General features: G+C 41.4%; 1 protein-coding gene across 3 annotated transcripts in view; it reads right to left on the reverse strand.

Moving 5' to 3' along the window:
- nbeal2 (neurobeachin-like 2) overlaps positions 1-14,068 on the reverse strand; it is a 202,607-nt gene that overhangs the window by 119,332 nt on the left and 69,207 nt on the right. For all 3 annotated transcript variants that reach the window (XM_048595708.1, XM_020515436.2, XM_048595707.1), the window contains exons 3-5: positions 12,685-12,846; positions 6,614-6,692; positions 1,107-1,234 (exon numbers count right to left, since the gene is read on the reverse strand). In XM_048595708.1, the coding sequence (XP_048451665.1) occupies positions 1,107-1,234; positions 6,614-6,692; positions 12,685-12,846 (369 nt within the window). The remainder of the gene's footprint in view (positions 1-1,106; positions 1,235-6,613; positions 6,693-12,684; positions 12,847-14,068) is intronic.

The raw sequence follows: 14,068 nt of genomic DNA on the forward strand, positions 1-14,068 counted from the left end.
ACATTCAAACAATCTTCCATTTTTCATTTATGTACTTTCTATCTGACTAACTACATCATTCTAAGGTTGCTTCAGGATCCTAAAGCCTGTTCACAACAGAAATTGTAGAGGCTCAAGTTAAAATTTGCTAATCTTTGTTATATACTGTTCAATGCTGGAAGACTAAAGGATAACAAGCTTTACGCACATTCAAGAGTAAAGGGAAATGAATAAACCCAGAAAATACAGGCCAATTCTGTAATTTTGATAATGGAGAAACATTTAGGAAAAAACAGAATTTGCTGGAAAAACTCAGCAGGTCTGGCAGCATCTGTGAAGAAAAAAACATCAGAGCTAATGTTTCGGGTCCGGTGAACCTTCCTCTGACCTGCTAGCAGTTTCTTCACAGATGTTGCCAGACCTGCTGAGCTTTTCCAGCAACTTCTGCTTTTGTTCCTGATTCACAGCATCTGCAGTTCTTTCGGTGAAAATTAGTAGGCGCTTGGAAAATGTGAATTAATAAATGGAAGCAGCATAGATTTGATTGGAAAGTGTAGAGAAATACAGCAGTTGTGTCATTTATAGTTGTAATCCAGGACTTTGAACTAATCCTTGGAATGGGAGTTCAAATCCCAGCATGCCACTTGGACAATTAGAATTAAATTAAAATCTTCTTGAAATTAGAAAGAAATGAATCAATAAACTAAATTATTTTGACTGGATCCTTATTAATATGCCCTACCAGTAATATTAATCCCGTATAAAAGCTGTTGACTCTTTACCCAGTTTGAAACAAAAAGAGAAGGGCAAGAAATGCTGGGCTTGATGACCAGATTACAAATTAATCAATTTTAACACTAATTTTTCCAAGGTCAGTCAACGAAAATGGAGGACAGTGGTCTTCAAGTGAATTCACAAGGACACAGGAAGCTGAGGTCAAGGGTGCACAGAAATAGGTGCAATGGAGATTTGGATGGGTGTTAATTAGCTCAGGTTTAGGGAACACTGGAAATGGGAAGATCAGCAAACAGACCATGAGGATAATTGGTCCTCGAGCTCATGTAATCAACAGTTAGCAGGGGACATCTGTTAAAAAATAGGCCTGAACACAGGTTGTGTATACTTACCCTCCCAAGTGCCGCCTCCAGATTTGATATGGATCAAAGAGGCATTCACACAGGTGCAGTGCATACATGGTTAATTGCTCGACCTTCAAGTTCTCCAATAAAACCTTCTCCGGTGCTCCCTTCTTTAACTAGAAATAAACACAAATTAAAATGAAGTAACAGAGCAATATATCTCCATTTAATTTTTTTTCTTCCTCCTCCTTGAAGCATTTGGAATGGAACTACAAATAAGGCAAAAGGTAAAGTTGCCACAGTCCTACTAGACTAAAGGGTTGCTCTCACATTAGAGGGAAATGACTGGTGGTGATTTCACCTGAAGGTCACCACGCCTCAGGTGATGGAGGAAATTGAGAATGGTAACCTTAGCCAGTGTAGGAATTGAACTTACATTATTGGCTTCACTCTGCAGCTGTCCAACTAACTGTCCCACAGTCAGCATCGCAGGTAAAGCAAAATGGGAAGACTGAGCCACAATCAGCATCTCAGGCGAAGCAGTATAGTAAAAGTTCTTTGCAAAGAAGGCCTGGAGAGAGATACAGTGGGTTTGTCGCAAGCAGGTCCATGACGCAGGATTCTCTTCAGCTCTACGGACTGTTCCTTGGGACACACACCAAGACAAACATAGTTTGCATCTGGAAGACCATCAATTCGGTGAGAGATGCTCTTTGGTCTGCCTGAAACTTATTGATCTTCCAATGCAAAGAGTTGACTTCAACCGAATGTTCTAGACTGACACATTCCAAGATCCAGGGACGCATTAAAGCTTGTGGCAGGTGTCATCAAGACGCAGTGCGGAAAGGCTGCAGTCTAAGGTCTTTCTGCCAAAATTTTACAAAGGTCTGTTCAATTATCAAACCCTCACATTGCCTTAATGTATGCAAATAGTGTCCTGTATGAGTAAGAAATGTCTTTGTTCTTTGCAACTGCAGGGAATGTCAAATTCCAGTGTTTAATTTTCTTGACATGCAAAGACTGTAGAGAATTGCTTCAACATTTGTGAATGTAGATAGTGTTTTTTTTTAATGAATAAAGTATATTTTTGCAATTAAAAAATGTCTGGGAAGATTATCCTGCAGCAGCATTGCAGGGAAGCAGCTGGAGAAGAATGACCTACTGTAGGGAAGCAGTCTGGGAATAGTGTCAAAAAGTGATGCATGATGAGAGGAAGTAGCCGATTAGGTGATCAAGGTCAGGCGAGTATTTATTGTATTTTTTAAAATCGGTTATAGTTTGTAACGTCTTTACTTTGGATTTATAGTTTCAAAAGGCAATGTAGAGGTTCAGAGAAGAAGGGCTCTACAGTAATTAAAGTTATTTGATTCTAAGGGCATCAAAAGTTTAAATTAACGGGGTAGCTCATGGAAGGAGAGTTCAAGGCCATGGTGTCCTCCTCCTGTTCGAAGTGGGAAGTCGGGCACAGTTCCAATGTCTGGGACCAGAACATGTACAGGAAGTGTCTCTAGCTGCAGCTCCTGGAAGCTCAAGTTTTGGAGCTGAGTTTGCATCTATGATGTTCGTGGGAATATTGTAAATAGCTTATACTCTGCAGGCCAATACTCCAGAGGCAGGGGGGAATGGATGACCACGAGGCAGGGGCAGTGGACTCGACAGGCAGTGTAGGAATCCCCTGTGGCCACTCCCTTGCACAATTAATATACTGCCTTCAATACTGTTTGGGAGAATGGCTCCTCAGAGCCAAATAGCAACAGCCAAATTTCTTGGCTCTGTTGCACGGGAGATGAGGAAGTGTGGGAGACTATAGAAATAGATGATTCAATTCTAAGGGGTATAAATAGACATTTCTTTGACCACAAATGAAACTCCAGCATGTTATGTTGCCTCCCAGTTTTAGGGTGAATGATGTCTTGGAGCAGCTACAGGGCATTCTAAAGTACGTGGGCGAACTGTCAGTGGTTGTGGTACGCATCGGTACTAATGACATAGGTTAAAACCGAATATAGGGAGTTAAAAAGCATGTTAAAAAGTAGGATCTCTTCAGGAAGTGATCTCAGGATGCCTACTAATGCCACATACTAGTTAGAGTAGAAACAGTAGGATATATTAGATGACAACGTGGCTACAAAGATGGTGTGAAGGGGAGGGTTTCAGGTACAATAATAGTTCAGGTATCATAGCAGTAAATCTTGTTTGCACCCTTTTCCAGTTCCTCTTATATCACTAACTGTGGAGACCAGTTTTGTTTTTAGTACTTCAAGGTGCTACAAAGAAGGTTCTATACAAGCTTACAATAACTTCCTGCTTTAAAATTTAGAAATTAATTTCAGTTCTTTGTTTAGATTTTTTATGGCCTCGTTAATCTGTGTTACTCCTGCGGCAGCACAGTGGCTCAGGTGGCTAGCACTGCTGCCTCACAGCACCAGGGACCAGAGTTCAATTCCAGCCTTGGGCGACCACTTGTGTGGAGTCTGCACATTTTCCCCATGGCTGTGTGGGTTTCCTCCAGGTGCTCTGGTTTCCTCCCACTATTCAAGGATGTGTTTAGGTGGATTGGCCACGGGGGTTTTGGGGATAAGGCAGGGGGTGAAGTCTGGGTGGGATGCTCCTCAGAAAGTTGGTGTGGACTTGTTGGGCCGAATGGCCTGTTTCCACACTGTAGGGATCCTATGGATTCTCTAAGTGATTTGTGTATCCCGAGGTATCGCCATTCCTCCAAAACCGACTAGACACTTATTTTTCATAGTATATGTGGCCTCCTTAATCTTCCAATTCAAGGCACTAGGAAGATCAGTTGGTTAGGCAGCTAGCCTTCGGTTCAGAATAATGCTAACAATGCAGTTTTGATTCCAGTTCTGATGGACGGAGACTTAGGGGCCCCGCTTCATTGCCATGCCTCATGAGTGTGGAAGGCAATAAGAACCCACCACTGAAAACAAGTTGCCAAGAGAAATCACTCAGAATGAAGCGTCAGCAGACAATGAGCCAAGGATCTGCCTTTGGGCAGAGCACACATGAATGAACGGTTTATCTTCCGACCAAAATGTATTGCCTTGCACATTTCCAGTTACATGCCCATTATCCGAGTTGATTAATGTCTTCATATATTTTGCTGCAGTTCTTTTATGTGGTAACTACACCCCTCCATTTACTATTATCAACAATTTAACAAATTGTACTTCCTTTTCAGGTGGTGGTGGTTTTTTTAAAAATTTCCCAAGGATCAGTATTTGGACCTTCTTTTTCCCTGATATGTATGGAGGATATAGATTTTGGTGTACAGGGGACATTTTCAAAGTTTGCAGATGACACTAAACTTCGAAGAACTGTAATCGCTGAAGAGGACATTATTAAAGAATTGAGCATGGGATGAACCAGGAAACTACAGCCCAGTCAGTCCAAACTTGGTGGTGGGGAAACTATTGAAAGCAATTCTAAGGGACAGAATTAATCTGCATTTGGAGAGGCAGTGATTAATCAAAACAGTCAGCATGGTTTTGTTAAGGGAAGGTCATGTATGACCAACATGATTGAATTTATTGGTGGTGTGAAGATGAGGACAATGATTTTGATGCAGTCTACTTGGACCTTAGCAAGGCTTTTGATCAGGTCCCTCATGGGAGACTGATAAGCAAAGATAAGAGCCCATGGGATCCAAGTTACTTTGGCAAATTGGATGCACAAATCGGCTGAGTGGCAGGAAGCAGAGGATGATGACCGAGAGACTTTTTTTGACTCAAGTCTGTGTCCAGTGGAGTCCCACTGGGGAGGTCAGTGTTGGGGCCTTGCAGTTTGTGGTTAGGATGGTTAATCACTAAGTCCACAGATGATGTAAAAATTGGAATAGTGATAAATAGGCTGGAGGTTAGCCTTAGATTACAGGAGGCTATAGATTAGTTGATCAGATGGGCTGATCAGCGGTAAATGAAATAAAACATTGGTTAGGACACCGCTAAAATATTGTGTGCAGTTCTGGAATCCAGATTATGGGAGGGATGTCATAACACTGGATGTTGTCTGGGCTGGAGAGTTTCAGTTTGAAGTGAGTTTGGTCAGACTGGGATAGCTTTCCTTAGAGCAGAGGAGATTGAGAAGGGACATGGCTAAGATGTATAAAATTATGAGGGAAGAAAGCAGGAAGAAACTTTTCCACATTACGGAGAGATCAAAGACCAGGTGATGGAAATCTGGAACACTCAGCCTCTAAGGGTGGTAGAGGCAGAAGCCCTCATAACGTTTAAGTATTTAGACGTGCACTTATAATGCCAAAGCATACAAGGCTATGGGCCAAGTGCTGGAAAATGGGATTTGAATAGTCATGAAGTTGTTTTTGACCAGTGCTGACACGATGGGCTGAAGGGCTTTTTCTCTGTGCTGTAGATTTTCTATGACACTGCGGAACTCCGAAAGGTCATTGACAAGTTGGAGGAATGGGCGAACAGGTAAGAGATGAGATTCACTGCATTCAAAGATAGTATAAAATAGAGGGCACAAGGCAGAGGGGCCTGGGTGTATCTCTGGAGAGATCACCGAAGGCGGCAGGACAGGAAGAGCAGTTAGTAAAGCATAGTGTACAAAAGCAAGGTGGCGATGTTGAGCTTGTACAAGACACTTGGTAGACCTTAGCTGGAGTACTGTTTATTGTTGTGGGTGACACATTATAGAAAAGATGTGAATACAAGAGAATGTAGAATGGTTCCAGATATGAGAAACTTAAGGTATGGGGATATACTGTTGTCCTTGAAGAGAAGGCGGCTGACATGAAATTTGATAAATGTTTTCAAAATCATAACCAGGCTGGATGCAGTAGATAGGAGACGTTGTTCCCACTTGTAAAAGGGAGAACAAGAGGGCATAGACAAAGTAATCTGCAAAAGAATCAAGGATTATATGAGAACTTTTTTTTAAAACACAGCAAGTGGTTAGGCTATGGAATGCACTGCCTGGAAATATGGTGAGGCAGGTTCAATTAAGGCATTCAAAAGAGCTCTGTATGATTTTTTGGACTGTAACAGTGTGTAAAGTTATGGGAAAAAAGCGGGAGATTGGCACTCAGTTAATGACACTTGTTTGAACAGCCAGTGCAGGCATGATGGGCTGAATAGCTTCTTTCTGTGCTGCAACAATTCTGTGGTAAGGAGAGATCCAAAGTCTAAATCATTCTTTGGTATGGTGATCAGCAATAGTCACACCACTAACCTTTGTGAACACTACTTCGTATCTTTTGTCAATATGGGTAACTACCTTAAATTCCTAACCCTACAACTCTACCCCATTTCAGTAACGACTTGCTATTTGTTTTGCTACTTATCCCTGACCATATATCCACAAGTACTATGATTTCTAAAACCATCTAAATGTGTTATGTTTGCATTCCTGTACCTTTTTTCTAATCAGTCCCATCTTTCAAAAAGATTCAACACCAAAAATCACCAAAGCCACAAGCCTTTCTTTTTCAAATCTTTTTGGAAACTTAATTGTACATTCACAAGGAAGTAAAATATATCATGGGATTAAAATGTTATTCAAATTAAATTACACAAAAGACTCACCTCAGCAGTACACACAGTCAACAGGTTTATAACCGGGTGAAAGGTTGGAGTGACTTTTGCTTCAATATTTTCTAAATTTCTGTGTAGAGAGAAGATTGACATTATTACTGTACATTTCTGGTGTGGGGGTCAGAAATGAAAGAATTACAAACTGTAATCTCATTTAGGACTTCAGATGACTTACATCTGGGTAAAAGGATGCGTGGGAGTGAGTTATAGAAACATAGAAATCTAAAAACTAGGGTGGTTTTAGGTCATTCAGCTCTTCAAGCCTGCTCCACCATTCAAAATGATCATGGCAAATCCTCTATCTTCTCTCCATACGCTTAGTGCCTTTAACCTAAAATTGATCTCTCTCTCTGTCTTGAATATACTTAGTGACTTGGCCTCAATAGCCTTCTGTGGTGGAGAATTCCCCAGATTCACTACCCTTTCAGTGAAGAAATGTTTCCTCATTTTAGTCCTAAATGTCCACCCCATATCCTGAGACTTGTTTGGGGAATCCAGAACGGGGGTCACAAGAAAAACATCCTATCTCCATCTAATCTGTCAAACTCTGCTAGAACTTTGTACGTTTAAATCAGGTCCCTTCTCATCCTTCTAAATTCTAGTGATTACAGCCCAATTAAACATCTCTCCCTCTTCTCGAATGACAGTCCTACCATCCCTGGTATGAATCTAGTAAACCTTCACTGCATTCCCTCTATGGCAAGTCTATCCTCTCTTAACTGAAAAGATCAAAATTGCACACGATAGTCCTTCATCACTTATCACCAAGAGTGTCTTGGCAGCAACACTACTGTTTGCTCTGCCTGGACAGTGTAGAACCAGGAGTCACAACCTCAGGATATGGGGTATCGAAATAGGACTGAGATGAGAAAACATTTTATTCACTAAAAGGGAAGTTAACCTGTGGAATTTTCTACCACAAAAAGACAGTGAAGGCTAAGTCACTGAATATATTCAAAAAAGTGATCGATAAATTTTTAGATTTTAAAGACCTCAAGCAATATGGACAGAAAGCGGGAATATGACTTTGAGCTAAGATGATCAGTCATGATTACACTTAATGCCGGACAGGCTTGAAGGGCCAAAAGGCCTACTTCCTGGTTTTTATGTTTCCCCAAAGCCTGTCCACCATCTACAAGGCATAAATCAGGAATGTAACGGAATACTCCCCACTTGCCTGAATGAGCTCAGGTCCAATGACACTCAAGAACCTTGACACCATCCACGACATAAGTGGCAATTTCATTGTCACCACATCCTGGAATATTCACTCTCTCCACCATTGCACAATACTAGCAGCGTATACCATTCAGAAGATGCACTGCAGAAATTCAATAAGACTCCTTAAACAGCAACTTCCAAACCATGATGTCCACTTCCATCGAAGACAGCAGGTGCACTGGAACATCAACTGCAAGTCTCCCACTCAAGCCACTCACCATCCTGAACTGGAAAGATATCTCCTTTCCATCACTGTTACTGGGTCAAGCATCCAAAATCTAACACTAACCACATTGAGAGTGTCCCTACACCAAATTAACTACAGCAATTTAAGAAGGCAGCCCACGACCACCTTCTCAAGGGCAATTAGGGATGGGCAATAAATGTAAGCCGAGTGAACTAAGGCCACATCCCTTGAGCTTTTTATTTTAAAAAGCCCCAAAAGGACGATTAGGGAAAACAAGGGGGAGAAAAAAATTCTCGTCACATTTAGCACTGACTAGGTGTTTGATCCTTCTATGTTTCTAACACCAAGTTCTGCTTTTGCAAAGTCGGGATATTGCCCAGCTCCACTAACCTGATCCAGGAGAAAAAGTGTCCTGGAACTTTAGGTTTCGTTTTCAGGGCCTTAGTTTCCAGCAGGTAAGTCAAATGATTCTAGAAACAATGCAGAGGCTGCCAGATGCAGAAGAGATCCGGGCAGAAGGCCTACCAGTGGATGTGTGCAATGTCGAAGATTTTTTCTCAAAACCATACAAAGACTATTTCTCAACCCACAACTCCGCACACAATCCCCATGGCCAATCTGTGGTACTGCAACCACTCCCTTGTCCCTGTATAGCTCCTATACCCAACTGTGTTCCTGTACCATTCTCCATTCCCCTTCATAGTGCCTGAGCCAACATAGTTCTAACTCCTGCCAAACCTTAGGCTTCTATCCACTTCCCTTTGCCATTACATATACAATGGCAATTCACTCAGTCTCCACCATTGCCAGTCCTCAGTAACCATGTTGAAATGCCTCCTGAACAGCTGACTTTAAAAAAACCTTCATTGATAAAATAAACACTGACCACATATGACCATATTTAAACCCTTATAAATAAGGACTGAAATTGACAATCCCATTTCAAAGAGTCTATGAGCAGCTTTAATTGAAAATTAAAATATCAAATGGCATGCACCCCACTGAAAACAAAAGGTTATGCCATTTGTTGTGCATCAATATGTTAACCCCTCAGACTTATCAAAAGACAGATCAAATTATCTGTATTGATTTTCTTTTAACATGCCAGTTTTCTTTTTTAAGTAGTGAAAAGGCAAGAGTCCGAACTGACTTGCCAGCATGATGGCTCCTTTTGACAGCTCCCTTGGCAGTTGCACCTTGATCTTTATTTTTAACAATTCCAATAGACCCAAAGGACACTTGACCATCTCCTCAAAGTGCCATGGGACCACAACCACAAGGGTACCATACCTCTCAGGACTCCACAAAATTCAAGCCTTACAAGGTACAATCTGTACACATTGCTTCATACATTTAGCTCGCCAAAAAACACGGATGTGGAGTGGCTGCTGATTTATAGGAATGGCTGAACTCATGAAATACATGTACATGCAATGCGACCAACCCCCATTTCTTCTCCTTCAGCTTCCTCTATCATTTGTGCAAAGATCGAGTATCCTTTATCATTGTAATAGTTCAGATCTGTGACAGAAGCCCAACGTCAGAACGCTAATGCCTGCCATACCTATCTGCTGATTCTTTTTCTCCTCATACCAACATCTGCATGACTGCTGCTGAAATAACTCGAGACAGGCTGGTATCCCGTCACCAAATGTCCCTTTATTAACACATGAACAGTCCTTACCTATAGTACTGCCTCATCCAGACTGTCAGTTTCTGATAGCCACTCTGACAGCTCCCTAATTGGACCAGATTAACAGACCCAATCAGGGAACCCATATTTTACAATGTCCAGCTGGCAGACCTCATTACAATCACTACATCTGCGAGAATCTGGAAGACGATATGTCATCATATAGCCAACATCTATTTTCTAACCATTATCATGGAAAATCTATTTAACCTGTTCTTTTACCATTACTTGGGAGATTTAGCTGTGCATACAGTGGACCTCTTTAAATGACAAGAGGTTATTGACTTGTCGGGAGAATTCACTGTTTTATACCCTCATGTTCTAATTTCACAGGCTCTTCAACAAACCGAGGCCAAAATAGCAGACTTTACTTTCTTTGGGCAATTACAGCAAACACCGCATAACTTGCCCTTCAACTCTTCCCATCAAGATTTTAGAGTCAGAGTCATGGATCTGTTTCCGTGCTGTACATCTCTTCCAACTTGTTCATGCCGACCAAATATCCTAAATTAATCTAGTCCCATCTGCCAGTATTTGGACCACATCCCTCTAAACCCTTCCCATTCATGTATCCATCCAGATGCCTTTTAAATGTTGTAATTGCACCTGCCTCCACCATCTCCTCAGTCCATACATGCACCATCCTCGGCGTGAAAATATTGCCCCTTAGGTTCCTTTTAAATCTTTCCCCTCTCACCTTAAACCTATGCAATCTAGTTTTGGACTCCCCGAACGTAGGAAAAGACATTGACTATTCAACCTATCCATGCCCTTATGATTTTATAAAGCTCTATAAAGTCACCCCTCAGCCTCCGACACTCCAGGGAAAACAGCCCCAGTCTATTCTGCCTCTCCCCACTGCTCAAGTTCTTCAACCCTGGCAACTTCCTTGTAAACCCTTGCAAGTTTCACAACATCTTTCCTACAGCAGGGAGACCCGAATTCAACGCAGTATTCCAAAAGTGGCCTAACCAATACCCTGTATACATGACATCCCAACTCCTATATTCAATGCACTGACCAATAAAGGCATGCATACCTTCTTCACTACCCTGTCTAACTGTGATTCCACTTTCTAGAAACTACATACCTGCACCCCAAGGTCTCTTTGTTTAGCTACACTTCCCAGGACTTTACCATTAAGTATCTAAGTCCTATTCTAATTTGCCTTACCAAAATGCAACACCTTACATTTGGCCCATCTGATCAAGATCCCACTGTCCTCAGAGATAACTGTCTTCACTGTCAACTATACCTTCAATTTTGGAATCATCTGCAAACTTACAAACCATACCTCCTATATTCACATCCAAATCATTTACGTAAAACGACAAAAAGCAGTAGACCCAGCACCGATCCTTGCAGTACACCACTGGTCACAGCCCCCAGTCTGAAAAGCAACCCTCCACCACCAACCCCTGTCTTCCACCTTCAAGCCAACTTTGAATCCAAATGGCTAGCTCTCCCTGTATTCCATGTGATCCAACCTTGCTAACCAGTCTAACATGTGGAAGCTTGTTGAAGTCCATATAGACAACGTCCACCGCTGCCTTCATCAATCCACTTTGTCACTTCTTTTAAAAACTCAATCAAGTTAGTGAGACACAATATCCCACGCATGAAGCCATGTTGACGGCCACTCATCAGTTCTAGCCTTTCCAAATACATGTATATCCTGTCCCTTCGACTCGCCCCCAATAACTTAGCCAGCACTAACGGTAGGTTCACCAGTCTATAGTTCTCAGGCTTTTCCTTACCATCTTTCTTAAATAATAACACTACATTAAGCCCACCTCCAGTCACCCATGGCTATTGATAGTAAAAATATCTTAGCAAGGGGCCCAGCAATCACTTCCTTAGCTTCCTACAAAGTTCTGGGGTACACTTGATCAGGTCCTGGGGATATATCCAATTTTATGCATTTTAAGATGTCCAGCACCTCCTCCTCTGTAATATGGGCACTTTTAAAGATGCTATTTATTTCTCCAGATTCGCTAGCTTCCACACCTTTCTCTACAGTAAAAACTGATGTGAAATACTTGTTTAGTATCTCACCCATCTCCTGCAGTTCCACACATTGGCAGCCTTGGTTATCTTTAAGGGGCCCTATTTTCTCACTAGTTACTCTTTTGTCCTTCATGTATGTGTAGAATCTTTTTGGATTCTCCTTAACCCAAATTTACCAAAGCTATCTCATGTCTCCTTTTGGCACTCCTGATTTCCCTCGCGTATACTCCTATTGCCTTTATACACCTCTAGGGATTCACTCAATCCCAGCTCTCTATACCTGACATATGCTTCCTTCTTTTTCTTGACCACAGCCTCAATTTCTCTTGTCTTCAAGCATTCCTAACACCTACCTTGCCCTTCATCCTAACAGGAACATACCATCTCTGAACTCTCATTATCTCATTTTTGAAGGCTTCCCATTTTCCAACCATCCCTTTCCCTGTGAGTATTCACCCCCCAATCAACTTTTGAAAGTTGTTGCTTAATACTGTCAAAATGGGCCTCATTCCAACTCAGAACTTTAACTTTTAAATCAGGTCTATCCTATTCCATGACTATTTTAAAACTGATCATGATCACTGGCCCCACTGTGCTCCCCCACTTACAACTCCATCATGTGCCCTGCCTTATTTCCAAGAGAAGGTCTAGTTTTGCTCCTTCTCCAGTGGGTACATCCACGTACTGAATAAGAAAAATTTCTTGTACACACTTAAATCCCTCTCCATCCAAGCCCTTAACACCACAGCAGCCCCAGTCCATGTTTGGCAACTTAAGATTCCCTACCATTATTATCGTATTATCCTTATAGATAACTTGCTCAGAGCTTCACTGTCACTGCTTCTAGTCCTGGCAAAATTTGCTCCCACTCCCAATCCTGTATGTAAGAAGCAAATTAAATGTAAAATATGAAAACGTAACAAGAAAGAAAGGGAATAACGCAAATATTTGCACCTGCAGATAATAATGAGAAATTTTATCAGGAGCTGCGCTTGCCCAAGGCCTATCTCAGCCTCCTCAGTGGATAATCTCTGTACACATTCACTCAGTTGTTGGCTCAGAACTTGAAGCACATTGCCTGGCAATAGTGGAATCTCTGCGACCATCTCTTCAGGTCTGGAACAAAAAAAAGTGATTGAAACCATAGCAACAAAATGTTAATCAGATCAGCCCTTGACCTAGCAAGAATCAAAAACAATTTGTCTCTACCCCCCTCACATTTGTGGAGCAGCAAGCTCAAATAAACGGTAATAAAAACCAAAAGAACTGTAGATGCTGTAAATCAAGAACAAAAACATAAGTTGCTGGAAATGCTCAACAGGTCTGGCAGCATCTGTGAAGAAAAAAAAAAATCGGTTAACATTTCGGGTCCGGTGACCCGGAGGGGTTCTGAGGAAGGGTCATTGGACCCGAAATGTTAACTCCAATTTTCTCTTCACAGATGCTGCCAGACCTGCTGAGCATTTCCAGCAACTTATGTTTTTGTTCCTGATTTACAGCATCCACAGTTCTTTTGGTTTTTATTACCGTTTATTTGAGCTTGCTGTGTGCAAATTGATTGCTGCTTTACCTACAATTACAACATGACTACACTCTAAAGGATTTCATTGGCTGTAAAGCACTCTGGGACAGCCCGAGGTTATACAAGATGCGACGTGTAAATAAAAGGCTTCCTTTTTTTTTAAGGAAGTGAGTAACAGAATTGGATGAAAACTGCAAAATCACCATGAAAATTATAATCAAAAACATAATCAAATCTCAAACATATTGGGTCAAATATATATTAAGTCAGTTCACTTACCTTTAATGTCATACGACAGCTAACAGGAAGAAGGTGAGTTTAAGAGAGTTACTGAACCAGGTAATAAGTGAAAGGTGAACGAAGGCTCAACATTACAATTTGTTACAACAGCAAGCCTGGTATGCTGCTGTGCCATTACACTGTGACACACAGCAAGCTGAAGTCGACTCAGGCTCACCCTTTGGAGTTAATTGGGGAAAGGTCAACAGATTGCTTTGCTCACCTCTGTAACAGAGGTCCAGAACATTCACACAATCTGCAGCAATAATTTCTTTCTTGCTATTCCATCCGACTTATCCATTTTATCAATATAACTTAGTCTCCTTCTAAACTTTTCTCTTGTTTCTTCTGAGGTAACAGTATCTTGAAACTTACTCATCTCCGAGACAGAAGCTTATGAATTCAAGCACCAATTCAGAAACTTGAGTATACAATTCAGTCCTGCACTTTTACCTCCATTTGTCATTGGCCATCTTTATAAGGCAAAAATCTGTTCGCGTCTAAAAACGTTCAATTGGTCCAGCTTTCATAGCTTTT

The sequence above is a fragment of the Rhincodon typus genome, chromosome 4 (assembly GCF_021869965.1).
Source record: "Rhincodon typus isolate 14 chromosome 4, sRhiTyp1.1, whole genome shotgun sequence".
NCBI lineage: Eukaryota > Metazoa > Chordata > Chondrichthyes > Orectolobiformes > Rhincodontidae > Rhincodon > Rhincodon typus.